Source organism: Semicossyphus pulcher, unplaced genomic scaffold (genome assembly GCF_022749685.1).
Source record: "Semicossyphus pulcher isolate SPU_LCO1_2020_fin unplaced genomic scaffold, fSemPul1.0.p SCAF_3, whole genome shotgun sequence".
NCBI lineage: Eukaryota > Metazoa > Chordata > Actinopteri > Labriformes > Labridae > Semicossyphus > Semicossyphus pulcher.
The window spans coordinates 11029358-11052114 of record NW_027211704.1 but is presented as its reverse complement, the minus strand read 5'-3'; the positions used below and the strand labels follow the sequence as shown (position 1 = coordinate 11052114).

The 22757-nt window shown below is 39.8% G+C and overlaps 2 protein-coding genes across 3 annotated transcripts in view; one reads left to right on the top strand and one right to left on the bottom strand.

The window, feature by feature from the left end:
• The window catches only part of LOC138605855 (dihydropyridine-sensitive L-type skeletal muscle calcium channel subunit alpha-1-like), a 29966-nt gene extending 15505 nt beyond the window's left edge, over positions 1–14461 (top strand). Inside the window, exons 19-42 of one of the 2 annotated variants that reach the window (XM_069678309.1) lie at positions 1083–1142; positions 1251–1357; positions 1549–1636; positions 1860–1967; positions 2107–2159; positions 2253–2399; positions 2518–2719; positions 3299–3457; positions 3891–4001; positions 4351–4434; positions 4792–4839; positions 6384–6410; positions 6903–7028; positions 7113–7178; positions 7548–7639; positions 8104–8263; positions 8752–8879; positions 9125–9221; positions 9351–9453; positions 9595–9696; positions 9803–9933; positions 10058–10180; positions 10920–11080; positions 13748–14461. In XM_069678309.1, coding sequence (XP_069534410.1) covers positions 1083–1142; positions 1251–1357; positions 1549–1636; positions 1860–1967; positions 2107–2159; positions 2253–2399; positions 2518–2719; positions 3299–3457; positions 3891–4001; positions 4351–4434; positions 4792–4839; positions 6384–6410; positions 6903–7028; positions 7113–7178; positions 7548–7639; positions 8104–8263; positions 8752–8879; positions 9125–9221; positions 9351–9453; positions 9595–9696; positions 9803–9933; positions 10058–10180; positions 10920–11080; positions 13748–13757 — 2493 coding nt within the window. In that variant the 3' untranslated portion in view covers positions 13758–14461. Of the gene's footprint in view, positions 1–1082; positions 1358–1548; positions 1637–1859; positions 1968–2106; positions 2160–2252; positions 2400–2517; positions 2720–3298; positions 3458–3890; positions 4002–4350; positions 4435–4791; positions 4840–6383; positions 6411–6902; positions 7029–7112; positions 7179–7547; positions 7640–8103; positions 8264–8751; positions 8880–9124; positions 9222–9350; positions 9454–9594; positions 9697–9802; positions 9934–10057; positions 10181–10919; positions 11081–13747 lie in introns of both variants that reach the window. The other variant, XM_069678308.1, reaches the window with a different exon arrangement.
• Positions 14462–15027: 566 nt separating this feature from the next.
• On the bottom strand, positions 15028–20927 carry optc (opticin). Its single transcript, XM_069678897.1, has 7 exons — positions 20847–20927; positions 19872–20096; positions 18399–18573; positions 18157–18315; positions 17730–17932; positions 15902–15997; positions 15028–15625 (listed from the first exon to the last, which is right to left on the bottom strand). Exons 2-7 carry the CDS (start codon positions 20085–20087, stop codon positions 15458–15460), a joined length of 1017 nt encoding a protein of 338 aa, XP_069534998.1. The 5' UTR covers positions 20088–20096; positions 20847–20927; the 3' UTR covers positions 15028–15457.
• Positions 20928–22757: the final 1830 nt, after the last annotated feature.

Below are 22757 nucleotides of genomic sequence, written 5' to 3'. Positions count from 1 at the left end.
CAGCACACAGTTTGTCGTACTTCATCCTCTTCCTTTCGTGGGCCTCCTCAGTGCAGTCCTTCCATGGCACTGTCAGCTCCAGGATGATAATGTGCTCTCTGAAACCAGGAGGATGTCTGGCCTCAGAGTTGTGCTGACAATGTGCTGGGGGAACCTAAGCTGTTTCTCGAGGTCCACTGAAAGCTGCCAGCCCTGTGCAGTGTCCAGGATCCCTGCTGTGCTCTTCTGCCTTGCATGTGCCCTTGGCTGCTCTCCTGCCTTAACAAAAACAATAGGTTTCAGCACCTGGTTGTGGCGCCAAGTGTAATGGCTCTGGCTAATTGCTTTTGGGCAGAAGCTCAATATATGCTCCAAAGTCCCTCCTGCTGATCACAGTGGGCAGCTTGGAGACTCCAATTTTCCCCAGCAAAAGAGATTTGCTGGGCCAGGAAGGACATCGTACACCGAGCAAATCAGGAAAGTGATTTGGTACGGCTCTGTCTGCCAGAGGTCTGTCCATGTAACTTTCCGGTCCATGGCTTGCTCCCATCTCGTCCAGGCCCCCTGCTGTCTCATGCTGCCAGCTCTGCTTAACCTCTCCACCTCCTGCAGCCCGCTTTCGCTTCTCCTTCCCCTTGCAACTCCCTCACTGTGGTGTTGGAACTCATTTTCCATAGATTTCAATGGCAACTGGAGCTTCATGTTTTTTCCATAGAGGGCGATATTACTAAGGCTTCTCGGAAACCCGAACCATCTCCTGAGACAGCCACTGACTTTCCTCTCCAAGTTCTGTACGATGGAGATGGAGATGGGAACCTCATAGACATGACATCCTCATCAAACTGCTCCCAAATTGTAGTTTGCAGGCCTGTGGCCACTTGATTCGAACCTTTTCTTGCTTTGGGTCCCTAGTGCTGTCTTTCCAAGCTGTCAACTGTCTCTCCAGTGGTCAGCAACCTTTTCTTGGTCGTCAACCAGTCTGTTCCTGGTTGCCACTGGTTCCACCAGAGCAAAGATTCTAATAATACTAAAATATGCTGTACATATTATTAATATAATAAAAAAATGTAAACATTATTATTAATGGAATACATTTGTTTCAGGTGTTGGCATACGCTGACATCGTCTTCACGTCAGTGTTCACAGCAGAGATCGTTCTGAAGGTAAAAACAGTCCAGTTTTTGTTGATATACATTAACGACACCTCAGTGAATGTGCTCTTTTTGTTTATGAGTATTATAAAAATCATGTACTTCAGGCTTCTCTTTCAGATGACAACATATGGAGCCATTCTTCATACCGGGTCTTTCTGCAGGAACTCATTCAACATCCTGGACCTGCTGGTGGTCAGCGTGTCTCTGCTGTCCATGGGCATGGAGTGAGTCTACTCTTACAACATACACCTCACTACACACTCTACACATACAATATATATAGTATATACCATATACACCATATATACCATATATGCAAGACATACCAGTACTATTCTGACTGAGCTCCTGTTTCCTCAGAGCTCTTCTCTATATGTGAACCAAACTCACATGTGTTCCTTTGTGTGTGATTCAGATCCAGTGCCATCTCAGTGGTGAAGATCCTCAGAGTGTTGAGGGTTCTCCGGCCCCTGAGGGCCATCAACAGAGCCAAGGGACTGAAGGTATGAGAAGACTGAAATCTGTCCTTATTCTGACCTGATGCATCATCTACATATAACATCTCTGTCGGTACAATCCAACATATGTATATTAGTCATGTCCTCAGCATGTGGTCCAGTGTGTTAATGTAGCTTTAAAATACATGGGTTTAGTATTGATTTTGTATGTGTATTATATGTGTATTATATTGTTGATTGTTTATTTATTGTTTATTATTGATTATAGCACGTGGTCCAGTGTGTGTTTGTGGCTGTGAAGACGATTGGAAACATCGTCCTGGTCACGATGCTGCTGGACTTCATGTTCGCCTGCATTGGAGTTCAGCTGTTTAAAGTGAGTGAAGAAGTAATAAACTGTCTCAGTGATGATCAACTGTTTGTTAATATTAATGTCTCTGCTCGCTGTGTTAATAATAATAATAATAATAACAAACTACTCTATCCATTTAACCTTTATTGATCTTCTTCTTCAGGGGAAGTTTTACTCGTGCACTGACCCAGACAAGATGACAGAGGAGATGTGCAAGTATGACTGTTTTTCAGATAAATACTGACAGTATTTAAATAATAAGGTAAATAATGCTAAAGGATTTTTACTGCATCTCATCTCTGTTTTCAGGGGCTGGTACATCAGGTACCAGGAGGGGGCGCTGCATGAGATGGAGCTCCATCAGAGACACTGGACCAACTCAGAGCTGAACTTTGACAACATCCTTAACGGCATGCTTGCCCTGTTCACCATCTCTACCTTTGAAGGCTGGCCCAGGTCGGTCCTGATCCTACTCCTGATCCTGGTTTTCCTGATTCTAGTCCCTGTCCTTGTCATACTTCGGTTGTTTATTGCGTGTTTGTGTATTTGTGTGTTGTTGTTTTTTTTATCATAGGCTCCTATATAAAGCCATTGATTCAAACCTGGAGGACAAAGGCCCCGTGTACAACAACAGAGTGGCCATCTCCATCTTCTTCATCATCTACCTCATCCTCATCGCCTTCTTCATGATGAACATCTTTGTCGGCTTCGTCATCGTTACCTTCCAGGAGCAGGGAGAGCAAGAGTACAAGAACTGTGAGCTGGACAAGAACCAGGTACACAGACACACACACACACTACAAGAATTGTGAGCTGGACTAGAACCAGGTGAGCAGTGAAGGAAAATGTGTATCGTTGCCTTTCCCATGGAGCGGTAGGGCCCAGGCCTGACCCACTTTTGAATATAAAACATGGCAGCGAGCAATATGTCACTCTATTTAAAACTGCGTAAACTACTGTGAAAATAACTTTGTACCTGTGTGCTTCTTATTTCTCACATTCATCATGACCTGTATGTTTTACAAAGTCGCCACACAACTTAGATTTTTTCACCTGCAATCTCGTTTCCACAGCAGCAAAATTCCAACACAGCTCTCTCTCTGTGTGTGTGTGTGTGTGTGTGTGTGTGTGTGTGTGTGTGTACAGACCACCAATCAGGTTCTGTGTGTGCACTGCAGTTTGATCAAAGAGGAACTGATAATAAATATATAATTAATACCTAATAAAACACTTGTTGTACAATACATTTTTTTATCTAAATGAAGCATCAGGATGATACGTATGTATTTTTGTATGTATCAGTTAAAGTCCTTCCTCGTTTATAACTATATGTTTCTCACCCGTTCAACCTGCAGCGTCAGTGTGTGCAGTACGCTCTTAAGGCCCGCCCCCTCAGGTGTTACATACCTAAGAACCCGTATCAGTACCAGGTGTGGTACATCGTCACTTCCTGTTACTTTGAGTACCTCATGTTCCTGCTCATCATGCTCAACACCATGTGTCTGGGGATGCAGGTATCAAATACAACACACATCACGGACATACAACACACAGTGAACATACAACACACAGTGAACATACAACACACATCACGGACATACAACACACATTGAACATACAACATATATCACAGACATACAGCACACTTATTATATACAGCACACATCACAAACAACACATCATATGACACACAACACACATTATACACATCTCAAACGCACAACACACTAATTACATACAACAAACATTCACAGACACGATACACACATCATATAACATCAAATCAAGGACATACAACACATTTATTCATTTCACATCACTCACCTGTCTGAACCTGTGTTATTGATTATTTTTAAAGATTTGCTCTGTTATGATTAATACATTATCAGAAATATGTATTCTGTGTGATAGATAAATATATTATTACTGAATATTCACCTGTCACAGCACTGTAACCAGTCTGATCACGTCACTCACCTGTCTGACATGCTGAACGTGATCTTCACCGTCCTCTTCACAGTGGAGATGATCCTGAAGCTCATGGCCTTCAAAGCAAAGGTCAGTCTCTATATTAGATTATTATATCACACAGATAGTTTAGGTCACTATGTTTCACCTGTGAGTTTTATCTTGTTAATAAGTATTTTATTTATATTTATAATTATTATTTGTAATTGTAATTTTAACTTTGCAAAATTGTAATTACTCATTAGTGATCAGAGGCTTTACATTACAAACAACAGACCACACATTGTTTCTTTATTATACTGATTGTGAGAGACATCACTGAAGTAGATGCATTCAGAGCATGCATACATCATACACACACACGCACACACACACACACACAGACAGACACACACACACACACACACACACACTGGCTCACTGTGTTATTTTGTTGAAGGGTTACTTTGGAGACCCCTGGAATGTGTTTGACTTTGTCATCGTCATTGGAAGTGTTGTAGACGTGATTCTGAGCGAGATCGATGTGAGTATGAGGATGTCTTCTCTCTGTCTTTCTTTCTCTTTCTTTTAGGATGATTATTACTAAATAATTTACTGGCTGCTCTACCCAATGTGGCCTTTATCAAAAACTATACATATACAGTGTATTGTATACACTATATGAGTGTACATCTCTTGTTTTATAGTTAATTTTAATAATTCATTTTCTCCTTTTTATATTTATTCCTTTACCTTTTACTGCCACTTCGGCCACATGCACACCTTCATGGTTTCCTCTCTCTCTATCACTTCCTATCTCTGATCACATGCACACCCTTCACAGCTTAATCACCTGTTTTTTCTCTCTGACATCACTTCCTTTGTATGTCTTCTCCCACAGGCAGCACTGGCCTCCTCTGGAGGACTTTACTGTCTTCATGGCTGTGCTGTAACTATCCACCTGCTGCACTTCTGCATGACTGTCACATGACCGACACAACACCTGTCATCAAGCATCAAGAGACTAAAATATAAAAACTTTTTAAAGACCACTCAACTCTAGCCAGCCCAAAGTACTAAAACTGTTAGACACATTTATTGTCTACAATGTGGAGACAGTAGCATCAATGGGGTCAATGTTATGGACAATATCACGTACTGGGTTTAATATACCAGACCAGATAGATCTTGTTGGATTGAGTTTTAAGAAGTCTGTAAATCTGACAGAGCTTCCCCTGAAGATTCACAGGATATAATATTGTGTCATCAGCGTAATGATGAATCTTACAGTTTACTACTTTGTGACAATATTGTTTGTATATGATGTAAAAATAAGTGGTACCAGAATAGAACTCTGGGGTACTCCTTCATTGAATGGTGACTTCCCATCATCTGCTACTTTTGCATAAAACATGTCTGAACATGACTGAGACTGGCAGAGTTTAAATCCAGGACCTGCTCAACCTAAAGACTCGAGAGGCTAAAATTAAAAAAACCTTATGATTAGGTGTTTAAATGTCAACAGCTGGTCTCACTTACAGAGGAGCAAAACAGTTTACTGAACAGCACATATTAAATGATCAAGCATCGACTAAACAACAGTGTCCCAGCACAGTAATACTGAGACTGTGTCTGTGAATTTGTGCTAAGTGTGTGTGAGAGTGAAAGTGAATGTGTGACGTTACCTTGAAGTGTGTTTAGCATTATTTTACCACAGACACATTACCTTACTAAGAAGCTCTGACAGCATGTCTGTAAATTCATTGTTACGTTCTGCTGTGAGAAATGAATGCATGTGTGAGCATTCAGAGAAACACTTTAAAGAGGTACAGCTTTGTCCACAGGGGGCGGCAAAATCAACACAAATCCAAAGTCTCAAACAGGAGCTTTAAATAATGTTGCTCTAACATTAGCTTTAGCTAGTGGTAGATGTGCATTGAGTGCACAGTGTGCCCAGGTAGACAGGCAGGTTAACCATGCAGTCATTTCATTCAGTATGAATGTCACATAGCCAAGGAAGGGAAGAGTATTCCTACAGCAGAATTATTGTAATACTACAGATTCGAGAGGAAGAATTACGTTGATTTTATTTCCCAGGATTCTGAGAGATTTGGAGGCATCACAAGTAGTTTCAAATATCTGGCACAGTATTTTTCTTGTAGAAATTAAATACATTTTATATGTAACCTGAGTCTACCTGGTTGACTGCTGGAGACATTACCTTTTATATCAGAATTATTGGCACTTAAACTGATAAATGATCAAGCTGTTGTTATTATGATTTTGGAAAGAATGACTGTTTAAACCTTCAATAGAACATACATTGTGACAGTTCGATCTCATTTGATCTAACACTGATGTTTACCTGCATGTTCATAAAATCGTTCTCTTTGTCATTCAGGGGTAAACTTTAAGCGATGTGTTTGTGTTGATACTAACAGTGTTTTCAATGTGAGCTTTACTTTAAAAAATATACATAATTTGTTTCTGCAGGCTGTGGATCCAATGCAGGCCATCGCGGTGAGTTTCTTTAACTTCTGTTGAATCTGTGTTCAAACTGACCTGTGACCAGTCCTCAGAGAACATGAGTGTATCAGTGACTAATGTTCAAACTGATCTGTGATCAGTCCTCAGAGAACATGAGTGTATCAGTGACTAATGTTCAAACTGATCTGTGATCAGTCCTCAGAGAACATGAGTGTATCAGTGACTAATGTTCAAACTGATCTGTGACCAGTCCTCAGAGAACATGAGTGTATCAGTGACTAATGTTCAAAATGACCTGCGATCAGTCCTCAGAGAACATGAGTGTATCAGTGACTAATGTTCAAACTGATCTGCGATCAGTCCTCAGAGAACATGAGTGTATCAGTGACTAATGTTCAAACTGACCTGCGATCAGTCCTCAGAGAACATGAGCGTATCAGTGACTAATGTTCAAACTGACCTGCGATCAGTCCTCAGAGAACATGAGCGTATCAGTGACTAATGTTCAAACTGACCTGTGATCAGTCCTCAGAGAACATGAGTGTATCAGTGACGTTCTTCAGGCTGTTCCGTGTGATGCGTTTGGTGAAACTGTTGAATCGATCTGAGGGAATCCGGAATCTTCTTTGGACCTTCATCAAGTCCCTGCAGGTCTTTATTTCTGTTTTTATTATTACAGCAGCAGTATGAGTATTATGATCATTTCTAAGTCTGACAGGTGTTTTTGTGTTTCAGGCTCTTCCCTATGTGGCTCTCCTCATCCTCATGCTGTTCTTTATATACGCTGTCGTTGGAATGCAGGTACACACCTGATGTATTGTTTGTTTATATTTTATATTGAGACAGAGAATATCAGTCTGTTAATGAAAGTGTGTCAGAGGGTTGAGGGTTCAGAAGAATATAATATTATTAGAATGAATATTAAGACTTTCTAATCTCAAAGTATTATTTTTTTGTTGACAATTTTGTAAAAAATTTAGTAAGCAGAAATGGCCCCAGAATAGATCCCTGGGGAACTCCTCTGACCACCATTGAGGGTGATTTAAAAAATGTAATAAAATCTGACACATTATTGTCAGGATGAAAAGGTATACAACTGCATACTTACAACTACCCAGTTCTCAGACTGATACCTGACACTAATATAACTACATCATCTTTTTTTTGCAGATATTTGGTAAAATAGCGTTGGTTGACGGCACATACATCAACAGGAATAACAACTTTCAGACATTTCCACAAGCCGTGCTGTTGTTATTCAGGTGAGTAATCTTCTGTTATAAATCCATAAAACTCTCTCTGACACCACTCCATTCAAAGAGAAAATCTTCTGTGTGGTGTAAAATTCAACGTTATCACATTTGACCCTTTAATTGTTTCACTCAAATCCTTGTTATTACATTTGAGCAAAAAAATAAACAGGTTGCACGATTGCACAAGAACAAAGATCCAATCGGCTTCTTGTTGATGTGAATTTTCGCTTTTCATTTTTATATTACTTTTCTGCAAATAAACAACATTGTTAAAATATGCAAATAAAAATATGAAAGTTAAAAGAACAAAAGGTTATAAAACACAAAGTAATTTAATATGCACTCAAGTCTTTGTTGACCTAATCAGACCTGCTGTTACCTTAATCTGTAACTGAAATGATTTTATCAATTCTTCAGCCAGAGTATGAGGCTGCAGGTGTGTTTTTCAACATGCTGATCTCTCTGCTGGGCAGGTGTGCTACAGGTGAGGCGTGGCACGAGGTCATGTTAGCGAGTATGTACGGGAAAAAGTGTGACCCAAAATCTGATTACCTGCCCGGAGAGGAGAACACCTGTGGGTCAAACTTCGCCATCATCTACTTCATGAGCTTCTACATGCTGTGTGCATTTCTGGTAACACTAGACACACACACACACACACACACACACAAACATTCATATACAGTAAAAACATTTAGCTTCTTATTAATCTCTATAAACAGACATCTGCATGCTAACAGCTAACGATCCGTTCTTGATCTTAAATTCAACTTGAGATAAATTCCCTGATGCTGTGTCACGAAAGCCGTTCAGCTTTCAGATTTCCCTTGAATGCATCAGATCGATCCGACCTCCGTTCAACAAACGAGCATTTTAAAATAGTTTTCCTCTCCTCTTGAGGACAGACCTGACAAAGCTGCATTTTTACTTCTTACAAATCTGCATCATGATGTTGAAATTTCTGCAAAGGTCAGACCCGTTAATTATGAATAAATCACAAGAAAAACAGGTTCTTTTTCTGTATGGGAAAAAGCAAGTTGTTTATCGCTAACCGTCGGCTACCTTCTCTGATGGGATCGAAGATTGCACACACAGTAAACACACCTTGTTGTTCCTCACAGATCATCAACCTGTTCGTGGCCGTCATCATGGATAACTTCGACTACCTGACTCGTGATTGGTCGATTCTCGGCCCGCAGCACCTGGACGAGTTCAAGAAGATCTGGGCTGAATACGATCCTGAAGCCACGTAAGAACCACCCTAATATGTTTATTTCTCATATATTCTACAGTATTATACAGAATGTGACAGTATGATACAGTAAACACTCTATGCTGATTTTAAAATGCTCTTATTAACTCAGATTGAAATCTTGTTCAACATGTTGGCCCAGGTGTAAACAGTTAACAGATCAGCCTCCTCTTAAAAATGTCCAAACTGTTTATTCAATTGTGTGAGTAATAAGCATGTGTGTTTATGTTTCTCTCCTGTAGGGGGCGTATTAAGCACCTTGACGTGGTGACTCTCTTGCGTAGGATTCCTCCTCCTCTGGGGTTTGGAAAGTTTTGTCCTCATCGTATTGCCTGCAAGGTGAGAGAACGTCAGTGTGATGCTGATCCTCCTCAATGAGTCGGCACCTTCAGCACCTTTACCTCCTGTGTGCGTGTGTGTGTGTGTGTGTGTGTGTGTGTGTGTGTGTGTGTGTGTGTGTGTTTACAGAGGCTGGTGTCCATGAACATGCCTCTGAACAGTGATGGGACAGTCACATTTAATGCCACACTCTTCGCTCTGGTCAGAACGGCTCTGAAGATCAAGACTGAAGGTCTGTGTGTGTACTGCATGTTCTGCATCTGTACTGTGTATGTTTATGTATATATACATACACAGCACGTATATTTGAATATGCTTTACAATCAATTTAATGTCACTGATTCCTGACTTATGATTCCTCTTGGCTTATCAGGTAACTTTGAACAAGCGAACGAGGAGCTGAGGGGGATTATAAAGAAGATCTGGAAACGAACCAGCATGAAACTCCTGGACCAGGTCATCCCCCCAATAGGAGGTCAGCTGTCATCAAAATAACACACCTGTTTAACACCTGCAGGGGGACAACGAGCTCTCCATTATTACAATTAATTAACAGCACAGACTTTTCTGTGTTTTCACAGATGACGAGGTGACAGTGGGGAAGTTTTACGCCACCTTCCTGATCCAGGATTATTTCAGGAAACTAAAGAAGAGACAGGAGGAATACTACGGCTGCAGACCTACAAAGAAAAACGCCACACATGAGATACAGGTGAGAAGTCCAGTCGTTTAATTCTTCTTCAGAAATTTAATTTAGTATTTTTATTTAGAATAAAAAAATATTTTCCATTATTTTGTTCTGAAATATAAACCCGGTTTGCCTCTGTGTGGATCAGGCGGGTCTGAGGAACATCGAGGAGGAAGCGGCTCCTGAACTCCACAGAACGATCTCCGGCGACCTCGTCACTGAGGAGGACATGGAACGAGCTATTGATGAAGCGACAGAGACCATCTTCAGGGTAACACCATGAAGTTAATTTCAATTAGTATAAAACTCACAAATGACAGTTTGACAGAAGGTGGTCTGTACATCACACCTCGACCCCAGTCATTTAACACTTTGAATAAAGAAACCTCCAAACCGACGAGCAAATGTTGGAAACAGGAAGAGAAACAGAGAACACCATCCTCCAGGACAGGCAGACAGGAAGTAGACGTTGAGTGCACAGAAAAGAATCACAGAATATTCACATTATAGAGCACAAATTACAGATAGATCACAAACATGAGACATGGATCCAGGAGGATGTAGGACCTGAGACACAAAACCCTGTAGACATGTTTATTTTAACATAGAGCTCTATGGGGACTGACTCACTTTAGGAGCCTCAAGTGGACACTCGAGGAACTGCAGTTTTATTTTTGTAAGTTTTGAGAGTCCAGATGATTTTATTATAATTAAACATTCAGCATTGAAGGCTATAGAGACAATTTAAAGCTTAGATCACAGGGTTTTTAACTTGTAAACAGCTCATGAGTTTTATATCCGTGACTCTGCGGAGGGAGCTGGAGATCATTTCTTGCAGCTCCGTTGCAGTGGTCCTTGTTAACTTCTGACCAATAAAAACACAGTGAACTATAAAAATGCAGATAAATGACGGAGCGTCGAAAACCTGCCGTGTTTCTATGTTAACATTATTATTAAATCAGACAGATGTGTTTGAATCCTTCCCACGATACCCGTTTCCTCTCACACAGAGGCAGGGCAGCCTGTTTGGGAACCACTCTGACCCGTTCTCTGTAGAGGGAGACGCAGCCAACACCAACCTGGCCACCAACCAGCGCCCCCTACAGATGGCTGAGGGAATCAACAACAACAACAACAACAACATGAACACCAGAACGCAACACGACGGAAGGTAAAGTCAGAGCGCCCCACTGAATATTAAAGACACAACCAGGATCACATGACCAAAAAACAAAGACAGAATGCGACTGAATGAGACAGGTGAGCAGGTGACTGATGGGCAGATCAGAGCAGACAACAGGTGTGAATGGAGTCAGTCACCAGCTGCCTATGACTGTAACCTGAGGTTACACAAAACCTAGGTAGCAGATTGAGCCGGGATTTTCCAGCTATCCTGGCTGAATTTAGTCGTGACTCGGTTTCAAGAAAGCAGTGGCACAGTTACCATGGAGATTTATTCTGTGCAGCTAGCCTGCTCCAGGCCGGGCTAACAGCCAGGCTTGGTTAATCCTGGTACCAGTTATCAATTCAGTCAGCAGTCACTGCGATCGGAAACCTATATGTGCATGAGCAGGAAACTTCAAGTAATCCCAGCAAGCATTTTTCCATTGAAAAGACGTTTAAATGACGACTATGGCCCCTGCTGAAAAGCTTGTCACAAGATTCATCATACATATTACCTGCAATTTTCAAGTCTCATAGCGGCTAAAATTAATATATAAGTGAGCAGTGCATCACAGTCACCAAGGAAATTCTTTTTGCATAATGGGTTTACCTGGACTCGTTCCCATGAAAACTGCATTCACCCCGAGTACTCAAACCTGTCGGCTACCGAATTGTCTCGGGGATTTAATGTCCGTCAGGTATAAATGAAGTACGTCAGCATCCAGGGGTTATTACAGTCAGAGCTGCACAGCTCAGGTACCTTGGCATGCTCAGTCTTCTCTTTTCTTCCTCTGTGGAAAATGTTCAGAACAGCTACTTCCTTTACGACGTCTCTGAACCTTCTTGTCAGCATCACACAGCCCATAAACTCCGTATTTATGATTTTTTTAAATTAAAAATAAAATGCGTTGAAATAACGTCTTTGTGTAGACTGGATTACACCAACCGCTGCAAATGATTTTGGAGAAATGCCGCTACAATCATCACTTTGGTCACCCTTTCATTGCTGAAATGAACAAATTAACAAAGGATTAAACAAAAATGTGTTCCTGACATGTGGATGTCGTAACCGTATTTTAGCCAGTTGAAAAAAGGTTGAAATTAGGTATTAGACGTTCAGACCTGATTTCACCCTGTTTTCAATCAAATTTCAACGTTGGTGTATCAATCCCAGTTGGTGCTCACTGGGATTGATACACCTCATCTGGACATTATAATCAACGTTATAACAAAGTTATTGAGGCCCTTACCAGTATGAAAAATGTATTTAATCTTTACTTGTTGCCAGATCCTCTTTTGTCCCATCATGTTTGTTCTAGGGCTGTCAAAGTTAACACGATAATAATACGTTAACACAGAAATGATTAAAGAAAAGGGTCTTTTAATGGCAAGTTCAGCCTCAAAGCCCTGCTAGATGGTTTTCTGGACAAGACAACAGTTATTTGTATTTACTGTCGATGTGAACTGAATTACATCCGGAGCCCGTCGATTTGCTTGCTGGCCAAGCACACAGCAGATGCAGAGAGCCCCAGGTTGTGAAACATGTCTTTAAGTGATTACACTTTGACTAAAATGATTATTTCTATCTCCTCCTGCAGACTCAATGACTTAGGAATGTTACATTCAGGTCAACATGCCCGTGTGTTGTTGCTTGTTGGGTTTCAGTTTGACATGTTCTGCTTTCAGCATATTCTCTGAGCATGCAGTACCTTTGAGGTTATTCTGTAGAATATTCTGGACAGTATTTGTCATTGTTTTGGAATGTTGCAATAATAATAAACAACATTTGCATAAAGGAAGAATATTTGTCCATGTTGATAAGAGTATTAAAAACTTAAAAAATATCTCTTTAAGGAACAACAGGTAAAAAATGTGCGATTCATTTGTGATTAATCATGAGTTAGCGATGGACCACCATGCGATTAATCTCGATTAAATATTTTAACGGATTGACAGCCCTAATTTGTTCTGTATAAACCAATATCGTCTGAATCACAAAAGGGCAAGGACTCAAAAAGCAGACTCAAAGTTTAAACAGTGGTCTTTAATCCAGAAAAACAAGTCGGTGTGGCAAAGGTATCCAAAGGAACAGGCAAGAATCAAAAAACAAATAGCCGATAATGGGATAATAACACACAAGGAAACACTAGGAAATACTACTAGGAGTGCTGGAACGAAGTACAAAGACTAACGAACTGGCACTGGGGAAGACACGGACTGAGACTTAAATACCCAAAGGGAGGGGGAGACTATCAGACAGGTAATTGCAGGTAGTCAAGGGAGCGGGAACCACGCTGGGAAGTGGAGAGATCTGGAATGAGACAGATGTGAGCGACAAAATAAAACACAGGAGACAGACGAGAGGAAAAAAATATCAAAATAAAATAATCCAAAGACATGAACTGTGACAAATATGGTATGAACATCAATTGATAGGAGTTGTAAAGCAAATGACAAGTCATTCTTACACCTGGCTTGACTTAGTTGCACCTATTCAGTCTGGCTTGGCCTACGTGTAACCGATTAAACCAGGATGTACCAACTAGGCTACTGTAGGTCAATCCTGGCTTTTTCTCTTATCCTGGATTTCTGAATTCTGCTTTTGTGAAATTTATTCTCACAGTGATTTGTCTGTAGCCTGCTGTGAAAGCTGTTTGACTCTCTCTGTTTTCAGTCTGTATTAACAGTTTGAAGAGCTGACCTCTGACCTCGGATCAATGACGGAGGACTTCAGCTGCAGCTCCTCACGGAGGCAGAGGACGATGGTGATGAGAGTGGCTGCAAAGCAACACTTTCTAGACTCACTGCAGACTCTGATTGAAACTATGAGAGCAAAAAAAGACTGAGACTGGAATACTTTTATAAGGTTTTAAACTCTGGGGTGAGAACGTGTTAACTGGTGTTTATTTCACACTACTATAACTTCATGAGAGAACATGAATCCCTCATACTTGTTAGGCCTTTCTGTGACCTGCACCTGGTCAGAAGCTGTACAAACATTCATGTCCTTTTTAGTCCTGTTGTTCATGTCTGTCATGTGTGGGGGTGTGCATCTATCTGAAACTTTCCTCCTGATGTTTATGGCAACAAAATCTTCCTCTCTGACGGTAATATCTAATTGTCCTTCTTACTAAAACTATTTTAATGTATTTAAGGTGGGAGAGGCGTTAACTTGCCTGATTCCCACACTTCCTCCAGGATAAATATTACAAATGACTGATTAAAGTTTCAGTGTTGATGAATTTCCTGGTAGGATCTTTCACTTTAAACTCTTAAAACAGCATTTCAACATCAACCCGCAGCAGGACATTTTACTTCTATAACTCATGCTTCCAATGAAACATGTTGTAAAGTCTCTTTTCTCTTCAATATACGTCACTCTCCTTAACTCTTGTGTTGTTAAGTCCAGCTGAAAGTGATTCGGTGATTTAGGTGGTTTCATTAGTGAGCAGCAGCTGTTCACACTTTTTAACCTTCTGCTCTCATCATTGATCCATCTGTTTAAAGGTGAGTCACTTTATAAGAACCAGTTCTTAATGTTCCAGTTTGATTTATGGTAAAACAACTAACTTAGACTTTCCTTGAAAATAACAGTTTAGATTTGACTGAAGTTTTAGACCTAGATCATTCAAAGTGATTTGTTCGTATCGCTTTGAAAATCTTATTTATTGACTTTAACAGACAGATTCAGACGCCTGACAGCAGCTGAAAACATTTAGCGTCATTAAACACACATTCAAGGATTCATGTGACTGTGACTAAACATTATTCTGACCCTCACACAGCAATCATACAACATACACACATAAAGAGCTCTGCAGTGAACCAGAGAACCAAACTTCAAGCACTGATTGTTGTTTGTGTGTGAACACAGACATGACGACATAACAATCCAGATTTTTCACAAACTTATATCAAAAATTATTTTAAACATATTCAAACACAGAAGCTTGATATACGTTGTGAAGTTTAGACGTGCAGTGACCACCTGTCTCTAAATAGAGATGCTAATAAGCAGCAGCTGTTTTCTGATGAACCCTCTTCACACTTCCTGCCAGTGGACAGCTAATGCTAATGCTGCTACATGTCAGCTGAAATTGTAAATAGGAAACTGTTTACTAACATGTTACCTATATTTAATTATCAAACATCCGTTTCAGGTCTGCAGAGGTTATTATCCATGTTTTTTTCATTCTGCAGATTTTTGGCGTAAAAATGAAAATTAAATATTTAGACTAAATAATTTTTAAAACACTAAAAAACTCAAATGATTCAACACACATGACCAACATCCACAGATCAGAGAAAACAGTGAGACCGATGAAACAGGTAAAATAACAGGTTGTATATTTCTGTGTTGAATCTTGGAGGACGCTCGTGGACATCAGTGCCCCCCCACAGGTAGGCGGGGCAGGCAGACGTAGGCGGAGGGGAACAGGTTGATGTTGAGCGGGTTTCCGTCCAGACGGATGTCCTCCAGGTTCCTGCGGATGAAGTTTCTGTCGTGTCGGTTGCAGAAGGTGTCCTCGTGCAGAGACTGGATGTTGTTATTCTGATCGGCAGAGACAGAGTTTAATATCTGTGGAGGCTCAGTCTGTATATTATATTTCACCATTTATTTAAACCCTGCCCTTTCAAAGTTATCAACATTGAAACAGAGAAACATGGTAACTGATCCAAAGCTCTCCACAGAGTCTGACATATGTGATTATAGTGAAGTGAATGATGAATGCTGCTGTGATTAATGTGAGAGTAAGGAAAATATGTTTTTTAGTCCTTATGTTAAACTGCTCACCTAAACAAAGAATGTGTTGAGGTGTGTGTGTACCTGCAGGTGTAACACTCTGAGGCTCAGAGGCAGCGGGGCTGGGACGTAATCCAGATTATTATCGGACAGGTAGAGAAACTCGAGCTGACTCATATCCTTCAGGGACGACAAAAACACATCACAGTCATACATGAGAGTGTCCACAAGGGGGAGCACTGCCTCTGAATAACAGCTAAGCACACTCTGAATGACAAAGTGAGTTCACTTAGACACATGTTAAACACGTTTTATTCCATGAAGAATCAGTAAGGCTACAAGATGAGAAAACTGATCTTACTGTGATTCTTCTACTTGAACATTATCAATAATATGTTCATGTTCTAACTGATCAATAACGTGTTCATATTTTAAATTATCAATAACATGTTCATGTTCTAACTGATCAATAACGTGTTCATGTTCTAACTGATCAATAACGTGTTCATGTTCTATCTGATCAATAATGTGTTCATGTTCTAACTGATCAATAACGTGTTCATATTTTAAATTATCAATAACATGTTCATGTTCTAACTGATCAATAACGTGTTCATGTTCTAACTGATCAATAACGTGTTCATGCTCTAACTGATCAGTAACATGTTCATGTTCTATCTGATCAATAACGTGTTTATGTTCTAACTGATCAATAACGTGTTTATGTTCTAACTGATCAATAACGTCTTCATGTTCTAACTGATCAATAACGTGTTCATATTTTAAATGATCAATAACGTGTTCATGTTCTAACTGATTAGTAACATGTTCATGTTCTATCTGATCAATAACGTGTTCATGTTATAACGAATCAATAACATGTTCATGTTCTAACTGATCAATAACATGAATAACGTGTTCATGTTCTAACTGATCAATAACGTGTTCATGCTCTAACTGATCAATAATGTGTTCATGCTCTAACTGATCAATAATGTGCTCATGTTCTAACTGATCAATAACATGTTCATGTTCTATCTGATCAATAACATGTTCATGCTCTAACTGATCAATAACATGTTCATGTTCTAACTGATCAATAACATGAATAACGTGTTCATGTTCTATCTGATCAATAACATGTTCATGTTCTATCTGATCAATAACATGTTCATGTTCTAACTGATCAATAACATGAATAACGTGTTCGTGTTCTAACTGATCAATAACGTGTTCATGTTCTATCTGATCAATAACGTGTTCATGCTCTAACTGATCAATAACGTGTTCATGCTCTAACTGATCAATAATGTGCTCATGTTCTATCTGATCAATAACGTGTTCATGTTCTAACTGATCAATAACATGAATAACGTGTTCATGTTCTAACTGATCAATAACGTGTTCATGCTCTAACTGATGGATAACATGTTCATGTTCTAACTGATCAATAATGTGCTCATGTTCTATCTGATCAATAACATGTTCATGTTCTAACTGATCAATAATGTGCTCATTTTCTAACTGAACAATAACGTGTTCATGCTCTAACTGATCAATAATGTGCTCATGTTCTAACTGATTAATAATGTAATGATGTAAAAATAATTTACAAGCCAATCAGAATCGAGTATTCACCCCTTCATGTTATAGGCAGATGAATTCTGCAGCTCTTTGTGTAAATGTTGCTTCAGACTGAGCGCGCTCTGTCCGTGGTTGGTCTGTGTGATCGTATGTGTGTTTGTCAAAAACTTATTTATAAAGATTCAGCTAAAGGTAGGACATCATGTGACATGTGACTTCACTGACAACCGTCTCCATGGAGACACAGTTTTATTCTCCTGTTAATAAAGTTTCTGTTGCAGCCTAATTAATACATTAAAGACCAGTTTTAAGTATAAAGGTAGTTTACCTTGAAGGCCTCTGCATGCACGCCTCTGCTACCCAGCTGGTTGTTCCTCAGGTCGATGAGCCTCAGAGAGCGTGGTAGCTCAGGTAGAATCTTCAGGTGGTTATCAGACAGCAGGACCTCCTGCAGGTGAGACAGAGACACAAACACGTCCTCGTCCATCCCAGAGATCCTGTTCCCCGACAAGTCCACAGACAGGAGACGCTCTGGATCACACACAAACACTAGATTAATATCTACCTGAGAGGCTTGACAGGTGTGTCATAATATATATAATATATCATAGTATGTGGGCAGCTGAGGCATCTCAGATAATCAGTGTATGTATGCAGGTGAGGCGTCTCAGATATATATTAATATCTACCGTTCGACAGGTGTGTCATAATAATATTTATATTTAATATGTATGTGTGCAGGTGAGTCTCCTCACGCAGGTTCATGAAGTCAGTGTTCTTCACGTGCCGGATTCTGTTGAATCGTCCATAGAACCGGGTTGTGTCTTTGGGGAGGGGGGGGATCTGATCCAGACCCGTGTCGTCACAGTACACACTCCCACTGATACACACACACAGCAGACAGGTGGGCATACCTGCAAGCAGACAGGGGGCTGAGCTTTAACACAGGTGTATAAACAAAAACTTTGAATGAAAGCACATTAAAAGGCTGACATACCCAGACCGGTCTCAGGTCCAAACAGACCTGGACCCTTAAAGTCCAGAGTGACAGGGGCTGGAGGCTGGGAAGGGATTGGGTGAGAGGTGGGCGGAGTCACCTCCTCCTCATGGTGCTCAGGTGTGGGCTGGGGGGTTGGGGGGGCGGAGTCTGGTGCTATGGAGCCCACCTCGATCTGAGACAGACAGACAGACAGACAGACAGAGACATCTTTGGCATTTGGTGCCCTTTGGTGTGTTTTGGACCTCATTGTAACAGAGATCCATCAACATTCTTTCTCAGAGTTCTCACTGTTTGTCTTTATCTGAACGTTGGATTTATGTCTTTGTTTTTGAAGTTTTTTCTCTGATCATATTACAGAGTAAACACTGCTCCTCCCCTTCTCTCCCTGGAACACCAACAGCTGCAGTTGTTCCACACTGTTTACAGGAGACTCAGACTGAAGAACATGCTTTACTTTCCACATGTTATCATATCATATATAACCCCTGTACATGTTATCATATATACCATATATAACCCCCCTACATGTTATCATGTATACCATATATACCCCCCCACATCTTATCATAACCCCCTACATGTTATCATATATACCATATATAACCCCCCCACATGTTATCATATATACCATATATAACCCCCCTACATGTTATCATGTATACCATATATACCCCCCCACATCTTATCATAACCCCCTACATGTTATCATATATACCATATATAACCCCCCCACATGTTATCATATATATCATATATAACCCCCCCACATGTTATCATATATACCATATATAACCCCCCTACATGTTATCATATATACCATATATAACCCCCCCACATCTTATCATATATATCATATATAACCCCCCTACATGTTATCATATATACCATATATAACCCCCCCACATGTTGTCATATATACCATATATCCCCCCCCCACATCTTATCATAACCCCCCTACATGTTATCATATATACCATATATAACCCCCCCACATGTTATCATATATATCATATTTAACCCACCCTACATGTTATATGTACCATATATACCCCTCCTACATGTTATTATATATACTATTTATAACCCCCCCCACATGTTATCATATATACCATATATAACCCCCTACATGTTATCATATATGTAACCCCTCGTACATGTTATTATATATACCATATATACCATATATACCCCCTACATGTTATTATATATATTATATTTAACCCACCCTACATGTTATCATATGTACCATATAAACCCCCCTACATGTTATCATTTATAACATATATAACCCCCCTACATGTTATCATATATATATAATCCCTCGTACACATTATCATATATACCATATATACTCCCCCTACATGTTATCATATATACCATATATACTCCCCCTACATGTTATCATATATACCATATATAACCCCCCCTACAAGTTATCATATATGTTATATGACCCCCCCACCCCCTCACCTCCTGGTCCAGGTCATCGTAGTCGTAACCATCTCCGTAAATGTTGACGTCCAGGTTCTCCCAGTCTGTCTCACTGGTCAGGTCATAGCTCTCCAGGTCAAACACTTCTCCATCAGGTTCTCCTGGGGGGGCCGACAGGGCAGGGAAGGGGCCCAACAGGACCAGGACCAGAATCCCTATCAGAACCCCCATTAGAGAGCTCCTCAGGCCAGACATAGAGACCTGCTAACATCAGGAGAATAAAGTGTTAACTTATTAGAGTAAGTGTGCTCTATCTCAAAACATCAGAACCTCAGATGTTCAATCTCAGAACACGTCAGCTTTCGTTTGACGGCAATATATTAACTCACTAACTTTCATCACACATCACATCACATCACACTGCCGTCACTGAATCTGTAACTCGTCTTTAAAACCATTGACTCTTCTGTTCTTTTAACTCTCTGAACTGAACTCTGTATTTTCAATCTTTGACGTGAGGAGGAGGAGGAGGTGTGTTTGTTTGTTGAGATCTTCAGAGGAATGTTTGCTGTTGTGTGTCAGGAGTGTGTGAGTGTGTTTAGCACACATGAGTGTTGTTTTTTCAGTATCATTAATAAGAACACACACACACACACACACACACACACACAGATTAAGAATTCCAGATGAGATTAATGCTGCTGAGAAACACATATCTGAAAAGAACAGTTGATCTCTCTATAAAACCAGAACTCTGATTTATTTAACTTTTACTTTTATGCAGAGACATCTGTGAACAATTATTAATCAGTCTGCGGAGAGGAAACACTGACAGAAAACACTGAGAGAAAACACTGAGAGGTAATGAGGAAACACTGAGAGGAAACACTGAGCGAAAACACAGAGGAAACGAGGAAACACTGAGAGGAAACACTGAGAGAAAACAGAAAGAAAACACAGAGAGGAAACACAAGCTGCTTCTGAAACAACACACACGAAAACACAAAAACTCACTAATCCTGAAGGGTCCAAAACCTCCTCTAACGATCCTGATCCTCTGCTGGATGATCCTGTGGGTTCTGGTGGATCCTGTGGGTGATCCTGTGGGGTCTGGGTGGTCCTGTGCTTCCTCTCAGTGTGTCCCTGCAGGTCTCTGTGGTTCACTCTGTGCAGACTGTAGACAAAGCTTCATTATTAGGGGGGGGGGGGGGGGGTCATTTCATTCAACGTGTACTCAGCTGTCAGCAGTGGCCTCAAAACACACGCACTCACACAAACTTTTAAAGGGCCAGTACACTATGAATACAGACTTTATCATAATGTTTGTTAACAAAATAAACACAGTTATTAAGGAGATCATAACAGGTGATAACACATTATAACCAATGATAACAGATGAAAACAGATCCTAACAGATAACAAATGATAACAGATCATAACAGGTCAAACACATTACAACCAATGATAACAGATGAAAACAGATCATTACAGATTATAACAGATGATAACAGATCATAACAAATTACAAATGATAACAGATGATAACAGATGATAACAGATCATAACAGATGATAACAGATCATAACAGATAACAGATTATAACAGATGATAACAGATCATAACAGATCACAAATGATAACAGATGATAACAGATGATAACAGATGATAACAGATCATAATAGATGATAACAGATCATAACAAATCATAACATATTACAAATGATAACAGATGATAACAGATCATAACAGATCATAACAGATGATAACAGATTATAACAGATGATAACAGATGATAACACATGATAACAGATGATAACAGATTATAACAGATGATAACAGATGATAACACATGATAACAGATGATAACAGATTATAACAGATCATAACAGATCACAAATGATAACAGATGATAACAGATGATAACAGATCACAACAGATCATAACAGATCGCAAATTATAACAGATAACAACAGATTATAACAGGATATATTACATTCACTACGAACAAATAAAATATTTAAATTTACATAAACATGTAAAATATAAAATTCATTAAAACCTCTGTGTCCATTATCATTCAGACTTTAAACAGAGAACAGCAGTTTATCAGAAAATACCTCCTCACTCTTCATAACACACAAAGACACTCTCTGATCCTGCAGTTCTCCTTCCCTCCAACAGCTGTCCTCACTCCCCCTCCTCTCTACATGTAGACACCTGTTACTGCAAGAATCACACCTGGAGTCACCTGCTCTCCTGTGTCCACTCCTCAGCCTCTCTTCATATACAGTGTATACCTGAACCTTTGCTTTGTTTAGTTGGCAATTTGTTGTGCTTTGTCAATACTACTGTCGATTTAACTGCAACAAAAACTTTGGGCTTATTTTGTAGATCACTTATTGTAATATTGTTATTACAGTCACTGTCTCTTTTGCATTAACCCATGTACTTTATATTTACTGTTATATTTCAGTTCTTTGTATTTATCTAATTTTGTACTGTATTTTTGGATAAATCTGGCACTATGAACTCCTTCAGGATTAACAAAGTTCCATCCTATCTTTGTTTCACTTTCTGAAGAACGTTACCTCCCAGTTGCATGATGGGAAATGTGTTATCCAGCATGGTAGAGCTGTAGTTTCCTGACAGAGCAAAGCTAAAAAAACATGTTCTTCACAGATAATGTTGAGATATCTGTGTTATTATATTGTGTATCTGAAGGTTTATTAACACAGATAATAAACTTGTTCCTCCGTGTGTGTTGGTGCAGACTCTCAGGATGATACAAACTCTTAAGTTTTACCCAGAGTTATTGTGTGTTATGTGATGTTCTGCTGTGTCGTGTCTGTGTTATGTTTTATGGTGTTATATTGTGTTACTGGGGCTCAAACAGAGAACCACAGTTACAGTAAACACTGAAGCTGT

Coding starts and splice junctions, on each gene's coding strand:
- optc (XM_069678897.1), bottom strand. CDS start 20,087: ATGTCTGGCCTGAGGAGCTCTCTAATGGGGGTTCTGATAGGGATTCTG. Junction 18,316..18,398: donor TGGACCTGAGACCGGTCTGG/GTATGTCAGCCT, acceptor GTCTGCTTGCAG/GTATGCCCACCTGTCTGCTG. Junction 15,626..15,901: donor TCAGAGTGTTACACCTGCAG/GTACACACACAC, acceptor TCTGCCGATCAG/AATAACAACATCCAGTCTCT.